The sequence below is a fragment of the Pezoporus occidentalis genome, unplaced genomic scaffold (assembly GCF_034315485.1).
Source record: "Pezoporus occidentalis ecotype Australia unplaced genomic scaffold, CSIRO_AGI_Poc_V1 ctg707, whole genome shotgun sequence".
Classification (NCBI taxonomy): domain Eukaryota; kingdom Metazoa; phylum Chordata; class Aves; order Psittaciformes; family Psittacidae; genus Pezoporus; species Pezoporus occidentalis.
Genome location: NW_026916059.1, coordinates 8753 through 26826, shown reverse-complemented (window position 1 = coordinate 26826; position 18074 = coordinate 8753). Strand labels below are relative to the sequence as shown.

Here is an 18074-nt window from a genome sequence, read left to right as displayed (position 1 = left end):
TATAGGATCCCTTCCCTTTCCCCTATAGGATCCCTTCCCTTTCCCTATAGGATCCCTTCCCTTTTCCCTATAGGATCCCTTCCCTTTCCCTATAGGATCCCTTCCCTTTTCCCTATAGGATCCCTTCCCTTTCCCCTATAGGATCCCTTCCCCTATAGGATTCCTTCCCTTTCCCCTATAGGATCCTTTCCCTTTCCCCTACAGGATTCCTTCCCTTTCCCTACAGGATTCCACTGTTAAGCGCAGCCCGCACACTCCGGACCCGGTGCATCCAGCACCATTCCAAGCCGGTTTTCCCTGGCTCCTCCACGCCCCTGGCCCCTTGGTGGACACAATTCCAGCGAGCAGGAAGTCCCTGTGGATCATTCAGCGGACAGCGACGCTTTGCCCTCCATGATTCCGGAATCCGACGGCGTTGGATGCTCAACCCCCATGGCCATGATCCCGGAATTCCCATCCCTGCCTCCGGAATGCGCCGCCAAGCCCCGGCCGAGCCCCGGGATCCAGGGCTAAGCCTTCCCCCCCCCCCCCCAAATTCCCGTTTGGGAGGTGATGCCGGTGGCGGCTCCGGCGCCGTTCCCGTTGGGATCCACCGGCAGCGCTGCCCATGGCCGAGCACCAGGAGCTGGTGGCCGAGATGCCGGCGGTGGCGCGGCTCGGCATTCCCGATCGCCTCCGGCACGCCCGGGAGCGCCGGGCACAGCAGCTCCGGAGCTGGGCCCAAGCCGAGCGGGAAGCGCCGGGAGCCGAGAGGAAGAGGAGGAGGAGGAGGAGGAAGAGCGGCGGCGCCCAGGGGAAGAGGGTGACGTTCCCGGAGAACGTCCGGCTCCTGGAAGCGGCCGCCCGGAGAGATGCGGAGGAGGGTGGGTGAGGGGGGAGGGAATCCAACGGGATTGGGGTGGGAAATGGGATGGAGATCCCGGATTTGGGTGTGAATGGGCTGGGAAATGAGCCTGGAGCTTGGGATGTTGAGGTGGGAGCAGGATGAGGTTGAAGAAGGGCAAGGGATTGGGTTGGGGTTGGGATAATCCCAATCCCAGGCTGTGGGAAGTTTCCATTGGGGGATCTGATGGGATTGGGGTGGGAAATGGGATGAAGATCCCAAATTTGGGTGTGAATGTGGTGGGAAATGAGCCTGGAGCTTGGGATGTTGAGGTGGGAGCAGGGTGAGGTTGAACAAGGGCAAGGGATTGGATTTGGGTTGGGATAATCCCAATCCCAATCCCAATCCCGTGCTGGAGGAAGTTTCTGGTGGGGGATCTGATGGGATTGGGGTGGGAAATGGGATGAAGATCCCAAATTTGGGATTGAATGTGCTGGGAAATGAGCCTGGAGCTTGGGATGTTGAGGTGGGAGCAGGGTGAGGTTGAACAAGGGCAAGGGATTGGATTGGGGTTGGGATAATCCCAATCCCGTGATGGAGGAAGTTTCTGGTGAGGGATCCGGTGGGATTGGGGTGGGAAATGGGATGGAGATCCCGGATTTGGGTGTGAATGGGCTGGGAAATGAGCCTGGAGCTTGGGATGTTGAGGTGGGAGCAGGGTGAGGTTGAACAAGGGCAAGGAATTGGGTTGGGGTTGGGATAATCCCAATCCCAGGCTGGAGGAAGTTTCTGGTGGGGGATCCGATGGGATTGGGGTGGGAAATGGGATGGAGATCCCAAATTTGGGTGTGAATGTGGTGGGAAATGAGCCTGGAGCTTGGGATGTTGAGGTGGGAGCAGGGTGAGGTTGAACAAGGGCAAGGGATTGGTTGGGTTGGGATAATCCCAATCCCAGGCTGGAGGAAGTTTCCATTAGGGGATCCGATGGGATTGGGGTGGGAAATGGGATGCAGATCCCAAATTTGGATGGGAGCATCCCATAAAATGAGCCTGGAGCTTGGAAGTGTGGATATGGTGGGGGATTGAGGTTGAGGCGGGATGAGGATGGGGTTGAGATGGGAACACCATGAGGTGGGAGCAGGGGGTTGGGCCAATCCCAATCCCAGGCACAGGCTGGAAGGGGACGGGATGGAGCATCCCTGAGGAGAAGGACTTGGAGGTGTCGGGTTTGGAGATGCTCCATGGGATCCAGCTCCATGGCTCCAGAGGGACCTGGATCGCCTGGAATGGCTCTGGAAGAAGCCATGGAGAAGCTCCATGAGGGTGGTGGGAGCCGGGAATGGGATGGATGGAGAAGTTTGGGATGCTCCCATCGCCGGCAGCCGTTGGCTGGCGCTTGGAGCACCCTTTGGTCCCTTCCATCCCATCCTTATCCCGTCTCCAACCCCGTTCCTCATCCGCAGTCCGACAATTCCTGGCCAGCGGCATCAGCCCCGACCTGTGCAACGAGGACGGTCTCACCGCGCTGCACCAGGTACCACCGGAACCCCCCAAGATCCTTCCTGGATGGAGCTTCCCACCTTATCCCATGGTTTTCCACCTTATCCCATGGTTTTCCACCTTATCCCATGGATTTCCCCACCTTATCCCATGGTTTTCCCCACCTTATCCCATGGTTTTCCACCTAATCCCATGGTTTTCCCCACCTTATCCCATGGTTTTCCACCTTATCCCATGGTTTTCCACCTTATCCCATGGTTTCCCCCACCTTATCCCATGGTTTTCCACCTAATCCCATGGTTTTCCACCTAATCCCATGGTTTTCCCCACCTTATCCAATGGTTTTCCACCTTATCCCATGGTTTTCCACCTAATCCCATGGTTTTCCACCTTATCCCATGGATTTCCCCACCTTATCCCATGGTTTTCCACCTTATCCCATGGATTTCCCCACGTTATCCCATGGTTTTTCCCACCTTATCCCATGGTTTCCCCACCTTATCCCATGGTTTTCCACCTTATCCCATGGTTTTCCACCTTATCCCATGGTTTTCCCCACCTTATCCCATGGTTTTCCACCTTATCCCATGGTTTTCCCACCTAATCCCATGGTTTCCCCCGCCTTATCCCATGGTTTTCCACCTTATCCCATGGTTTTCCCCACCTTATCCCACGGTTTCCCCCACCTTATCCCATGGATTTCCCCACCTTATCCCATGGTTTTCCCCACCTTATCCCATGGTTTTCCACCTTATCCCATGGTTTCCCCCACCTTATCCCATGGTTTTCCACCTTATCCCATGGTTTCCCACCTTACCTCCCATGGTTTTCCACCTTATCCCATGGTTTTCCACCTTATCCCATGGTTTTCCCCACCTTATCCCATGGTTTTCCACCTTATCCCATGGTTTTCCACCTTATCCCATGGTTTTCCACCTTATCCCATGGATTTCCCCACCTTATCCCATGGTTTTCCACCTTATCCCATGGTTTTCCCCACCTTATCCCATGGTTTTCCACCTTATCCCATGGTTTTCCCCACCTTATCCCATGGTTTTCCCCACCTTATCCCATGGTTTTCCCCACCTTATCCCATGGTTTTCCACCTTATCCCATGGTTTTCCACCTTATCCCATGGTTTTCCACCTTATCCCATGGTTTTCCCCACCTTATCCCATGGTTTCCCCACCTTATCCCATGGTTTTCCACCTTATCCCATGGTTTTCCACCTTATCCCATGGTTTTCCCACCTTATCCCATGGTTTTCCCACCTTATCCCATGGTTTTCCACCTTATCCCATGGTTTTCCCTCCTCCCAAGAGCTGCATCGATGACTGCGGGGCCGTGGTGACGGCGTTGGTGGACGCCGGCGCCGACGTCAACGCCGTCGACAGCGAGCTCTGGACCCCTCTTCACGCGGCCGCCACCTGCGGCCACCTGGGCCTGGTCCAGCTCCTGATCCAACGGTAACACCGGGATCGGGATATGGGAATGGGCACGGGGGTGAGGGCCCCGTGGGTCCCGATCCCATGGGTTTATCCCTAAATCCCAGCGGAGCCGATCTGTTGGCGCTCAACTCCGACGGGAACATGCCCTACGACCTGTGCGAGGACGAGGCGACCTTGGACTGCCTGGAGAGCGCCATGGCCGCGCAGGGTGAGCGGCACCCCAGTGGATCCATTGGGATCCATTGGGATCCATTGGGATCCGTGGGGATCCATGGCTTGTCCCTTCCTTGGTGTCGCCCTTAGGGATCACGCAGGAGAAGATCGAGGAGGCGCGCGCCGCTCCGGAGCGCGGGATGCTGGCGGAGATCCGGCGGCTCCTGGATGCCGGAGAGGATCTGGATGCTCCACGGGGACACGGAGCCACCTTGGTAGGGTGTTGGGAATGGGGTCATTGTGGGGGGGGGACACGGTGGTGCCGAGCCTCATTCCCAACTGGATCCTCTCCATTCCCAACAGCTCCACGTTGCCGCGGCCAACGGGTACATGGAGGCGGCGGAGCTGCTGCTGGAGCATCGCGCCGGGATCGCCGTCCGGGATTGGGATGGATGGGAGCCGCTGCACGCTGCTGCCTGCTGGGGGCAGGTAGGGCAGCGGTCCTGGTGGAGTCGGCCTCATTCCCACCCCGTTCGGGGCAAAAGGGGCCAAAATTCCCAATTTTCAGTGGGATTCTGCTCAATCTTTGGCAAAATGCTCACTTTTCGGCAGAATTCCCCACTTTCAACCGGATTTTGCTCAATTTTGGGCAAAGGTTTCCAATTTTCAGGCAAATTCTTTCCAATTTTGCTCAATTTTCGGCAAAAAGGCCCAATTTTCAGATGAATCCTTTCCGATTTTGCTCAATTTTCATCAAAAATCTCAATTTTCAACCCTGTTTAGCTCAGGTTTCGGCAAAATTCCTAAGTTCAGGCAAATCCTGCCCAATTGGACTCAATTTTAAGCTAAATTCCCAGTTGTCAGAAAAACCTTGCCTGATTTTGCTCAAGTTTAGGCAAAATTCTAATTTTGAGAATGATTTTGCTCAATTTTAGGCAGAATTCCCCACTTTCAACCGGATTTTGCTCAATTTTGGGCAAAGGTTTCCAATTTTCAGGCAAATTCTTTCCAATTTTGATCAGTTTTCATCAAAATTCTCAATTTTCAACCCTGTTTAGCTCAGGTTTAGGCAAAATTCCTAAGTTCAGGCAAATCCTGCCCAATTGGACTCAATTTTAAGCAAAATTCCCAATTGTCAGGAAAACCTTGCCTGATTTTGCTCAAGTTTAGGCAAAATTCTAATTTTGAGAATGATTTTGCTCAATTTTAGGCAGAATTCCCCATTTTCAACCTGATTTTGCTGAATTTTGGGCAGAAATTTCTGATTTTCCGGCAAATCCTTTCCAATTTTGCTCAATTTTCAGCAAAAATCCAAATTTTCAGGAAAACTCTGCCTGATTTTGCCCAAGTTTAGGCAACACTCTCATTTTAGCCTGGTTTTGCTCAATTTTAGGCAGAATTTGCATTTTCAACCAGATTATGCTCATTTTTAGACAAAAATTCCCAATTTTCAGGCAAATCCTTTCCATTTATGCTCAAGTTTTGTCAACATTCTCAATTTTCAACCCTGTTTTGCTCAGGTTTAGGCAAAATTCCTAAGTTCAGGCAAATCCTGCCCAATTGTACTCAATTTTAAGCAAAATTTCTGATTGTCAGGAAAACCCTGCCTGATTTTTCTCAAGTTGAGGCAAAATTCTAATGTTCAACCAGATTTTGCTCAATTTTAGGAAAAAATTCCCAATTTTCAGGCAAATCCTTCTCAATTTTAGGCAAAATTCCAAATGTTCAGCCTGATTTAGCTGAATTTTGGGCAAAGTTCCCAATTTTCAGGCAAACCGTGCTCAATTCTGCCCAATTTTGCCTGATTTGGGGTGAAATTCCCTGCTTTTCAGGTGAGTTCTGCCATTTTGGGGGCAAAATTTGGACAATTTTGCCTAAAATTGGGAAAAATTGGGTTGAATCAGGTAGCGTTTCCTGAATATTTCAAACCCTTCCTGATTTGGGGCAAAATCTCCCAATTTTCAGGAAAACCCTGCCTGATTTTGCCCCATTTGGGATAAAATAATTTGATTTTCTGGCAAACCCTGCCCAATTCTGTCTAATTTTTCTCCATTTTGGTCAAAATTGACTGATTCTGCCCGCCCATGCCCTATTTTGGGTGAAATAATCCAATTTTCAGGTAAATCTTGCCTGATTTTGGCCGATTTTACCCCAAATTGCCTTATTTTCAGGGAAATCATGCCCAATTCCACCCAATTTTGGTTAAAATTGCCACATTTCCAGGCAAACCTGCCCGATTCTGCTGGATTTTGGGCAAACCCATTCCATTTTCAGACAAACCCAGCCTCATTTTGTGTTATTTGGGGTGAAATTCCCAACTTTTCAGGCAACTCCTGCCTGATGCTGCCCAATTTGGTGCAAAGTTGCCAAATTTTCCAACAAACTGCCCAATTCTTCCCAATTTTTTTGCTAAATCTCCCTATTTTCAGGCAAACCTGCCTCATTCTTCCTGATTTGGCCCAAATTTGCTCAAAATTTCCCAATTTTCAGGCAATCCCTGCCTCTTTCTTCTCGATTTTGCTCGTTTTGGGGCAAAATTGCCCAATTCTGCCCAATTTTGCTCCATTTCGAGACAAACCCTGCCCAATTTTGCCTAACCTGGGGCAAAATCACCCAATTTTTAGGTAAACCCTGCCTGATTCTGCCTGATTTTGGGTCAAATCCCTTGATTTTCAGGCAAACCGTGTCTGATTCTGTGGGAATTTGGACAAAATCACTGAATTTTCCACAATTCCCAATTCTGCAGGATTTTTCCCAATTTTGGGCAAAATTTACCAAATTTCAGGCAAACCCTTCCCGATTCTTCCAATTTGATCTGATTTTGGTCAAAGTTTCCCCATTTTCAGTCAAACTCTGCCTCAGTCTGTCCTATTTGGGCCAAAATTCCCCAATTCAGCCCAATTTTCAGGCAAATCCTGCCCAATTTTGCTGAATTTTACGCAAATTTTGAGCAAATTTGCTCAATTTTGAGCAAAATTCCCCAGATTTCAGGCAAATCCTGTCTGATTTCCTTGATTTTGCCCAATTTTTCCTCAATTTCCCCCAATTTCTTTTCATTTCCCCCATTCCCTCCATTTCCCCCATTTCTTCCCATTCTCATCCATTTTCCCCCCACTCTTCTAAATTTTTCCCCAATTTCCTTCCAATTCCCCCATTTTTCCATCATTTTCTCTATTTTTTCCCCATTATCCCCAATTTTCTCCCCCCATTTTCCCCAATTAACCCCTTTTCCCCAGTTTCACCCCAATTTTCCCCAATTTTCCCCCATTTTCCCTAATTTTCCCACAATTTCCCCCGTTTGCCTGCATTTCCCCCCATTTTTCAGGCAGTTTTCCCATTTCCCCTCCATTTTCCCCACAGTTTTCCCATTTTCCCCCCATTTTCCCCCATTCCCGGCAGCTGCCCATCCTGGAGCTCTTGGTTGCTCATGGAGCCGACCTCAATTCCAAGTCGGAGCTGGATGAGACGCCCCTGGGTGAGTCCTCACCTTGTGTGTCCATCCCTGATCCCATCCCTGATCCCATCCCTTTGTGTGTCCATCCCTGATCCCATCCCTGATCCCATCCCTTTGTGTCTCCATCCCTATTCCCATCCCTTTGTGTGTCCATCCCTATTCCCAATCCCTTTGTGTGTCCATCCCTGATCCCATCCCTGATCCCATCCCTTTGTGTGTCCATCCCTGATCCCATCCCTGATCCCATCCCTTTGTGTGTCCATCCCCGATCCCAATCCCTTTGTGTGTCCATCCCTGATCCCATCCCTTTGTGTGTCCATCCCTGATCCCAGTCCCTTTGTGTGTCCATCCCTATTCCCAATCCCTTTGTGTGTCCATCCCTGATCCCATCCCTGATCCCATCCCTTTGTGTGTCCATCCCCATTCCCAATCCCTTTGTGTCCATCCCTGATCCCATCCCTTTGTGTGTCCATCCCTATTCCCATCCCTTTGTGTGTCCATCCCTATTCCCAATCCCTTTGTGTGTCCATCCCCATTCCCATCCCTTTGTTTGTCCATCCCCATTCCCATCCCTTTGTGTGTCCATCCCTGATCCCATCCCTTTGTGTGTCCATCCCTATTCCTATCCCTTTGTGTGTCCATCCCTATTCCCAATCCCTTTGTGTGTCCATCCCCATTCCCATCCCTTTGTGTGTCCATCCCTGATCCCATCCCTTTGTGTGTCCATCCCCATTCCCAATCCCTTTGTGTGTCCATCCCTCATCCCATCCCTTTGTGTGTCCATCCCTGATCCCAATCCCATTGTGTGTCCATCCCTATTCCCATCCCTTTGTGTGTCCATCCCTGATCCCAATCCCTTTGTGTGTCCATCCCTGATCCCATCCCTTTGTGTGTCCATCCCCATTCCCATCCCTTTGTGTGTCCATCCCTGATCCCATCCCTTTGTGTGTCCATCCCTATTCCCACCCTTTGTGTGTCCATCCCTGATCCCATCCCTGATCCCATCCCTTTGTGTGTCCATCCCTGATCCCATCCCTTTGTGTGTCCATCCCTGATCCCATCCCTGATCCCATCCCTTTGTGTGTCCATCCCTGATCCCAATCCCATTGTGTGTCCATCCCTATTCCCATCCCTTTGTGTGTCCATCCCTATTCCCATCCCTTTGTGTGTCCATCCCTATTCCCAATCCCTTTGTGTGTCCATCCCTGATCCCATCCCTTTGTGTGTCCATCCCCATTCCCATCCCTTTGTGTGTCCATCCCTGATCCCATCCCTTTGTGTGTCCATCCCTGATCCCATCCCTTTGTGTGTCCATCCCTGATCCCAATCCCTTTGTGTGTCCATCCCTGATCCCATCCCTTTGTGTGTCCATCCCTGATCCCATCCCTGATCCCATCCCTTTGTGTGTCCATCCCTGATCCCAATCCCATTGTGTGTCCATCCCTATTCCCATCCCTTTGTGTGTCCATCCCTGATGTGTGTCCATCCCTGATCCCATCCCTTTGTGTGTCCATCCCTGATCCCAATCCCTTTGTGTCCATCCCCATTCCCATCCCTTTGTGTCCATCCCCATCCCTTTGTGCCCCTCCCATCCCCGCTCTCCCTGCCTCCATTCCCGGTATTCCCGGTATTCCCGCTGCTCCCAGACGTCTGCGGGGATGAGCGGACCCGCTCCAAGCTCCTGGAGCTGAAGCACAAGCGCGCGGCCGTGATGAAATCCCAGGAAAAACACAAATCCCTGCTCCAGCGCCGCGCTTCCAGCGCCGGGAGCCGCGGGTGAGGCCGGGAATGGGGCGGGATCCGAGGGATGGGAATGGGAAAACCCCCTTGGAGCAGCTCCGGTGCCTAAAGGGAACCTGGAGAGGGGCTTGGGGTAAAGGGTGGGAGGAGGAGTTTGGAATTCCAATGGGAAAAGTTGGATGGGATCTATGGGATGAGGGTGGTGGGAGACGGGAATGGGAATGTTCTGGATGCTCCAATGTGGTTGGATGGGGCTTGGAGCATCCTGGTCCATTGGGATGTATCCCTATGGAATGGGGTGAGCCTCTGAGGCTTGGAGCATCCGGGTCCATTGGGATGTATCCCTATGGAATGGGGTGAGCCTCTGAGGCTTGGAGCATCCTGGTCCCTTGGGATGTATCCCTATGGATTGGGATTGAGCCTTAGGACCCTGGAGTATTCTGGTCCATTGGGGTGTATCCCTATGGATTGGGATGCTCCTCGGGGACCTGGAGCATCCTCGTCCGTGGGGATTTATCCCTATGGAATGGGATTGAGCCTTAGGGCCCTGGAGTATTCTGGTCCACTGGGATGTATCCCTATGGATTGGGATGCACCTCTGGGGCTTGGAGCATCCTGGTCCATTGGGATGTATCTCTATGGAATGGAATAAGCCTCTGGGGCCTGCAGCATCCTGGTCCATTAGGATGTATCCCTATGGAATGGGATGCGCCCCTGGGACTTGGAGCTCCCTGGTCCATTTGGATGTATCCCTATGGATTGGGATGCACCTTCAGGGCTTGGATCATCCTGTTCCATGGGGCTGTATCCCTATGGAATGGGATGCACCTCTGGGGCCTGGAGCATCCTGCTCCATGGGGCTGTATCCCTATGGATGGGGATGAGGTCCTGGGGCTGGTCCCTGGGGCCGTATCCCTATGGATGGGGATGAGGCCCCGGGGCTGTATCCCTATGGATGGGGATGGGGCTCTGGGGCTGTATCCCTATGGATGGGGATGATGCCCCGGGGCTGTATCCCTATGGATGGGGATGGGGCTCCGGGGCCGTATCCCTATGGATGGGGCTGAGACCCCGGGGCTGTATCCCTATGGATGGGGATGAGACCCTGGGGCCGTATCCCTATGGATGGGGCTGAGGCCCTGGGGCTGTATCCCTATGGATGGGGCTGAGACCCCGGGGCCGTATCCCTATGGATGGGGATGGGGCTCCGGGGCTGTATCCCTATGGGTGGGGCTGAGGCCCCGGGGCCGTATCCCTATGGCTTGGGCTGAGGCTCCGGGGCCGTATCCCTATGGATGGGGCTGAGGCCCCGGGGCTGTATCCCTATGGATCGGGATGAGGTCCTGGAGCCGTATCCCTATGGATGGGGCTGATGCCCCGGGGCTGTATCCCTATGGATGGGGCTGAGACCCCGGGGCTGTATCCCTATGGATGGGGATGAGACCCTGGGGCTGTATCCCTATGGATCGGGATGAGGCTCCGGGGCTGTATCCCTATGGATGGGGATGATGCCCCGGGGCTGTATCCCTATGGATCGGGATGAGGTCCTGGGGCTGGTCCCTGGGGCCATATCCCTATGGATGGGGATGGGGCTCCAGGGCTGTATCCCTATGGATGGGGATGAGACCCCGGGGCTGTATCCCTATGGATGGGGATGGGGCTCCGGGGCCGTATCCCTATGGATGGGGCTGAGGCCCGGGGCCGTATCCCTGTGGCTCCATCCGTGCCGGCATTCCCAGGAAAGTCGTGCGCCGCGCCAGCCTCTCGGAGCGCTGCAGCCTCTACCGGCGGGAGCACGAGCGCGAGGCCCTGGTGTGGCAGCGGCGCCGCGGGAGCCCCGAGGTGATTCCCGATGGGAATGGGTCGGGATGGGATCCGCCCGGGATCCCCCCTCCCCCCCCCTCCCTGCACTCTTCCCAACAGCATCCAATGGGATCGGATCCGGAGCAACCCAACGGGGTCCCGAGCCCCCCCCACACCTTGGCCGATCTCAAGAGGCTCCGGGCGGCTTCCAAGGGGCAGCGGCTGGAGCGGGAACGTCGGGATCCGGAGCGGGAACGTCGGGATCAGGAGCGGGAACGTCGGGATCAGGAGCGGGAACGTCGGGATCCGGAGCGGGAACGTCGGGATCCGGAACGGGAACGTCGGGATCTGGAGCGGGAACATCGGGATCAGGAGCGGGATCGTCAGGATCAGGAGCGGGAACGTCGGGATCTGGAGTGGGAACGTTGGGATGCAGAACGGGAACGTCGGGATCTGGAGCGGGAACGTCGGGATCCGGAGCGGGAACGTCGGGATCAGGAGCGGGAACGTCGGGATCCGGAATGGGAACGTCGGGATCCGGAGCGGGAACGTCGGGATCCAGAGCGGGAACGTCGGGATCCGGAACGGGAACGTCGGGATCCGGAGCGGGATCGTCAGGATCCGGAGCGGGAATGTTGGGATCTGGAGCAGGAACGTCGGGATCCGGAACGGGAACGTCGGGATCAGGAACGGGATCATTGGGATCCAGACCAGGAACATCGGGATCTGGAGCAGGATCATTGGGATCCAGAACGGGATCATCGGGATCCGGAACGGGATCATTGGGATCCGGAGCCGCCGCTCCTGAAGCTGACGGCGCCCCTGGAGGAGGCTCCGGGTGGGAAGCGCCGGTGCTGCCGGGTGATGTGAGAGCAGCCGGGGATCGGGAATCCTCGGGATCTTCAGCATCCTTTGGAATCTTCGGGATCTTCAACATCCTTCAGCATCCTCCGTGATCCTTTGGATCGTCAGCATCCTCCGGGATCTTCGGGATCCTCAGCATCCTTCAGCATCCTTTGGGATCCTCGGGATCTTCAGGATCTTCAGCATCCTTCAGCATCCTTCAGGATCTTCCGGATCTTTGGGATCCTCAGCATCCTTCGGGATCCTCGGGATCTTCAGGATCTTCAGCATCCTTCAGGATCTTCGGCATCCTTTGGGATCTTTGGAATCTTCGGGATCTTCAGGATCTTTGGGATCATCAGCATCCTTCGGGATCTTCCAGTTCTTCTGGATCTTCAGCATCCTTCAGGATCTTCGGGATCTCTGGGATCTTCAGCATCCTTCGGGATCTTCGGGATCTTCTGGATCTTCAGCATCCTTCAGGATCTTTGGGATCTTTGGAATCTTCCGGATCTTCGGGATCTTCAGCATCCTTTGGGATCTTTGGGATCCTCGGGATCTTCGGGACCTTCAGGATCTTCAGCATCCTTCAGGATCTTTGGGATTTTGGGGATCTTCGGGATCCTGGGGATCTTCAGGACCTTTGGGATCTTCAAGATCCGTTGGGATCCTTGGGCTCTTTGGGACCAGGAATCCTTGGGATCTTTGGGATCTTTGGGATCTTTGGGATCTTTGGGACCTTCGGGGTCCTCGGGATTTTTGGGATCCTTGGGATTTGGACATTTTTCTTCCCAAATATTCCCGGTTTTTGGTGGTTTTTCTTGCCCTGAAGGTTCTTGCATGCGGGGGCAGCCCCATAGCAAGGGGTGGTTGTGGGGCAGCCCCACGGCAATGGGGAGCTGTGGGGCAGCCCTGTAGCGAGGGGTGGTTGTGGGGCAGCCCCAGAGCGAGGGGGGGGGTGTGGGGCAACCCCATAGCAATGGGGAGCTGTGGGGCAGCCCCAGAGAGAGGGCTGGTTGTGGGGCAGCCCCATAGCAACGGGGGGTTGTGGGGCAGCCCCATAGCGAGGAGTGGTTGTGAGGCAGCCCCGTAGTGAGTGGTGGTTGTGGGGCAGCCCCATCGTGAGGAGTATTTGTGGGGCAGCCCCATAGCGAGGGGGGGTTGTGGGGCAGCTTCATAGCAAGGGTGGTTGTGAGGCAGCCCCATAGCGAGGAGTGGTCGTGTGGCAACCCCATGGCAATGGGGAGCTGTGGGGCAGCCCCATAGCGAGGGGTGGTTGTGGGGCAGCCCCATAGCGAGGAGTGGTCGTGTGGCAACCCCATGGCAATGGGGAGCTGTGGGGCAGCCCCATAGCGAGGGGGGATTGTGGGGAGCCCCATGGCAATGGGGAGCTGTGGGGCAGCCCTGTAGCGAGGGGGGGTTGTGGGGCAGCCCCGTAGCGAGGGGTGGTTGTGGGGCAGCCCCATAGCGAGGGGGGGTTGTGGGGCAGCCCCATAGCGAGGGGTGGTTGTGGGGCAGCCCCATAGCGAAGGGTGGTTGTGGGGCAGCCCCATAGCAATGAGGAGTTGTGGGGCATCCCCATAGTGAGGGGTGGTTGTGGGGCAGCCCCATAGCGAAGGGTGGTTGTGGGGCAGCTTCATAGCGAGGGGTGGTTGTGGGGCAGCCCCATGGCAATGGGGAGCTGTGGGGCAGCCACGGATGGGGGCATCTGTGGGGCAGCCCCATAGCGATTTGTGTCTATGGGGCACCCACTGGGTGGGGGGGGGTTGGCTGTAGGGTGCCCCATAACAAGGTACATCTATGGGGCACCTATGGGAGGGATCTGTGGGGCAGATCTATGGGGTGCTTACTGGGGGAGTCCTATGGGGCATCCTATAGCAAGAGGTCACTATGGGGCACCCCATAGCAAGGAGCATCTATGGGGCACCCCACACTGAGGATGTGTCTGTGGGGCATCACTGGAGGGGGTATTTATGGGGCACCCCATAGCAAGGAGCATCTGTGGGGCACCCCACATTGAGGATGTGTCTATGGGGCATCAACGGAGGGGGGAATCTGTGGGGCACCCCATAGCAAAGGGTGTCTATGGGGCAGCCACACTGCAGGGGTCTATGGGGCAGCCATGGGGGTCACAAAGCACATCTATGGGGCACCCCATAGCAAAGGGTGTCTATGGGGCAGCCACACTGCAGGGGTCTATGGGGCAGCCACGGGGGTCACAAAGCACATCTATGGGGCACCCCATAGCAGTGAGCTGCTCTGGGGCCCCCCACGGTCCCTATGGGGCGCCCCATGGCCGGGCCCATCTATGGGGCACGGGGGGGGGGGGTTGTTCCCATTCCCTTGGTGTCACCTCTCCGCCTGTGCTATAAATACCCCCCCCCCGCCCCTCCCCCCCCCCCCCATGGGTGCTGCAGGGTCCCCGCACCCCCCACTTATGGGTCACCCCCTCCAGCCCCATAGCGCTGCCCCCACCCCCCCACCCCCCCCCCGTCGCCCCATAGGGCGCTATGGGGCAGGGGCAGCCCCGCCCTGCCTATTGGGTGCTGGTGAAGGTCAGGGTCCACCCCAGCCCCATAGCTCCTCCTCCTGCCCCATAGCACCCGTAGCACCCACAGCACAGAGGTGAGGCGCTGGGGGGGGGGGGGTTATGGGGCTCTGCCCCATAGCGCTATGGGGCAGGGAGGGGGGTGTGGTGGTGGTGGCTGTGTGGGGCTGATAAGGGGGAACGGGTGCCCCACAATGCATCCGGGGGGGGGGGGGGAATGTGTGGGGCTGGGCCGCATGGAATCGGGGGGGAGCACATGGGAAGGGGTTGCTGTGGGGTGCCCCATGGCAACGGCTCTCTATGGGGTGTCTGTGGGCCCCCCCAATTGGTCTCTATGGGGCGCCCCATAGCAAGGGGTGTCTGTGGGCCCCCACATTGGTCTCTGTGGGGTGCCCCATAGCAAGGGGTATCTATGGGCCCCCCACATTGGTTTCTATGGGGCGCCCCATAGCAAGGGGTGTCTGTGGGCCCCCACATTGGTCTCTATGGGGCACCCATGGGGGTGTCTGTGTCCCCCCACATTGGTCTCTATGGGGCGCCCCATAGCAAGGGGTGTCTGTGGGCCCCCGCATTGGTCTCTGTGGGGTGCCCCATAGCAAGGGGTGTCTGTGGGCCCCCCACATTGGTCTCTATGGGGCGCCCCATAGCAAGGGGTGTCTGTGGGCCCCCACATTGGTCTCTGTGGGGTGCCCTATAGCGACCCCCTGGCTGGCCCTTGTGGTGCCGCCCCCTTCAGCACCCGCAGCCAATCAGCTTCGGGTGGGCGGGGCCAGCAGCAGCCGCTCCGCTCCCTGATTGGCCGGCGGGAGGGGATGAGCCGTTAGCGCTATTAGGGGGCGCAGGAAGCTGGGGGGGGGGGCAATGAAGCAGCGAGGGTCAGGGGGGCGCTATGGGGTGCTGTGGGGTCACTGTGGGGGGCTATGGGGTCACTATGGGGCGCTATGGGGGCGCTATGGGGCGCTATGGGGGCGCTATGGGGTGCTATGGGGTCACTATGGGGCGCTATGGGGTGCTATGGGGTCACTATGGGGCGCTATGGGGTGCTGTGGGGTCACTGTGGGGGGCTATGGGGGCGCTATGGGGTCACTATGGGGCGCTATGGGGTGCTGTGGGGTCACTATGGGGTGCTGTGGGGTCACTATGGGGCGCTATGGGGTCACTATGGGGCGCTATGGGGGCGCTATGGGGTGCTGTGGGGTCACTGTGGGGCGCTATGGGGTGCTGTGGGGTCACTATGGGGCGCTATGGGGTCACTATGGGGCGCTATGGGGTCACTATGGGGTGCTGTGGGGTCACTGTGGGGCGCTATGGGGTGCTGTGGGGTCACTATGGGGCGCTATGGGGTCACTATGGGGCGCTATGGGGGCGCTATGGGGCGCTATGGGGTCACTATGGGGCGCTATGGGGTGCTGTGGGGTCACTATGGGGCGCTATGGGGTGCTGTGGGGTCACTATGGGGCGCTATGGGGTCACTATGGGGCGCTGTGGAGTCACTATGGGGCGCTATGGGGAGGTAAGGGGTCACTATGGGGCGCTGTGGGGTCACTATGGGGCGCTATGGGGGCGCTATGGGGCTCTATGGGGTCACTATAGGGCACTGTGTGGTCACTATGGGGCGCTATGGAGTCACTATGGGGTCGCTATGGGGCGCTATGAGGTCACTATAGGGCACTGTGTAGTCACTATGGGGCGCTATGGAGTCACTATGGGGCGCTATGGGGTCACTATGGGGTGCGGTGTGAACACTGTGGGGCGCTATGGAGTCACTTGGGGATCTGTGGGGTCTCTATGGGGCGCTGTGGGGTCATGGGGCGCATGGGGTCAGTATGGGGTGCTGTGGGCCACTGTGGGGTCACTATGTGGCACTATGGGGTCACTATGGGGCACTGTGGGGTCACTGTGGGGTGCTATGGAGTCACTATATGGATCTGTGGGGTCTCTATGGGGTGCTATGGGGTCACTATAGGGCGCTGTGGGGTCACTATAGGGAGCTGTGGGGTCACTATGGGGCGCTATGGGGTCACTATAGGGAGCTGTGGGGTCTCTATGGGGCGCTATGGGGTCACTATGGGGATCTATGGGGTCTCTATGGGGCGCTATGGGGTCACTATAGGGCACTGTGTGGTCACTGTGGGGCGCTATGAAGTCACTATGGGTCACTATGGGGCGCTATGGGGTCTCTATGGGGCCCTATGGGGTCACTTTGGGGCGCTATGGGGTCACTATTGGGCGCTATGGGGTCGCTATGGGGCGCTATGGGGTCACTATGGTGTGCTGTGGGGTCACTGTGGCCCTATGGAGTCACTATGTGGCACTATGGGGTCACTATGGGGCACTATGGGGTCACTATGGGGCGCTGTGGGGTCACTATGGGGTGCTGTGGGGTCACTGTGGGGCGCTGTGGGGTCACTGTGTGGCCCTATGGAGTCACTATGTGGCACTATGGGGTCACTATGGGGCACTGTGGGGTCACTGTGGGGTGCTATGGAGTCACTATATGGATCTGTGGGGTCTCTATGGGGCGCTATGGGGTCACTATAGGGAGCTGTGGGGTCACTATAGGGCGCTATGGAGTCAGTATGGGGCCCTATGTGTCACTGTGGGGCGCTATGGCGTCACTATGGGGCGCTATGGAGTCACTATGGGGTGCTATGGAGTCACTATGGGGCGCTATGGAGTCACTATGGGGTGCTGTGGGGTCACTATGGGGCGCTATGGGGTCACTATGGGGCGCTATGGGGTCACTGTGGGTTCACTGTGGGGCGCTGTGGTGTCACTATGGAGCACTATGGGGTCGCTATGGAGTCGCTGTGGGGCGCTATGGGGTCACTATGGGGCACTATGAGGTCACTATGGGGCGCTATGGAGTCACTGTAGGGTCGCTATGGGGTCGCTATGGGGTCGCTATGGGGTAATGACCACCATGGGGCGCTGTGGGTCTCTCTTAGCTCTGTTGGGCCGGGGATGGTCGCTATGGGGCGCTGTTGGGCAGCGGAGAGCGCTGTGGCGCGCTATGGGGCCCGGGGTGGGCTCTGTGGGGCGCTGTGGGGAGGGGGCGCTATGGGGCACCATGGAGTGCTATGGGGCGCCATGGAGTGCTATGGGGCGCCATGGAGTGCTATGGGGCGCCATGGAGTGCTATGGGGCACCATGGAGTGCTATGGGGCGCTGCGTTGTTCTTTGGGGCTCCCCTGTGTCCCCCCCATTCCCCCCGTTCATGTCACCCCCCCCGTTGTCCCCATGGGTCCCAGCCCCACATCTCCCCCCATGCCCCCCCCCCCGGGTCCTGCCGTGGGTCACCCCATAGCCCCGAACCCAGCCCCATGGCCCCATGTTCTGGCTCCATAGCCCCATATCCCAATCCCATATCCCCATGTCCCATATCCCGATATCCCTGTATCCCCACATCCCGTGGCCCCATATCCCCCCATATCCCCATGTCCCATATCCCGATATCCCTGTATCCCCACATCCCTATAGCCCATATCCCCACGCCCCATATCCCATGTCCCATATCCCGATATCCCTGTATCCCCACATCCCATGGCCCCATATATCCCCATGTCCCATATCCCGATATCCCTGTATCCCCACATCCCATGGCCCCATATCCCCCCATATCCCCACGGTCCTCCATGTCCCATATCCCAATCCCATATCCCCATGTCCCATATCCCGATATCCCTGTATCCCCACATCCCATGGCCCCATATCCCCCCAGTGCCCCATATCCCAATATCCCTGTATCCCCACATCCCGTGG

The 18074-nt window shown here is 56.6% G+C and overlaps 1 protein-coding gene across 1 annotated transcript; it reads left to right on the top strand.

Annotated features, from left to right (window-relative positions):
• The first annotated feature begins 515 nt into the window (after window positions 1-515).
• PPP1R16A (protein phosphatase 1 regulatory subunit 16A) lies at window positions 516-11803 on the top strand. Its single transcript, XM_062642388.1, has 10 exons — window positions 516-863; window positions 2287-2357; window positions 3644-3789; window positions 3876-3979; window positions 4075-4199; window positions 4288-4413; window positions 7324-7399; window positions 9025-9154; window positions 10858-11198; window positions 11673-11803. The coding sequence occupies exons 1-10, from the start codon at window positions 608-610 to the stop codon at window positions 11789-11791; spliced, it is 1494 nt and encodes a 497-aa protein (XP_062498372.1). The 5' UTR covers window positions 516-607; the 3' UTR covers window positions 11792-11803.
• Window positions 11804-18074: the final 6271 nt, after the last annotated feature.

What these genes read in the sequence shown, in the direction of transcription:
- PPP1R16A (XM_062642388.1), top strand. Translation starts at nt 608, where the DNA reads ATGGCCGAGCACCAGGAGCTGGTGGCCGAGATGCCGGCGGTGGCGCGG. An exon ending in CCGGAGAGATGCGGAGGAGG is followed by an intron (nt 864 to 2,286) that starts GTGGGTGAGGGG and finishes CCTCATCCGCAG; the next exon opens with TCCGACAATTCCTGGCCAGC. An exon ending in CTGCTGCCTGCTGGGGGCAG is followed by an intron (nt 4,414 to 7,323) that starts GTAGGGCAGCGG and finishes CATTCCCGGCAG; the next exon opens with CTGCCCATCCTGGAGCTCTT.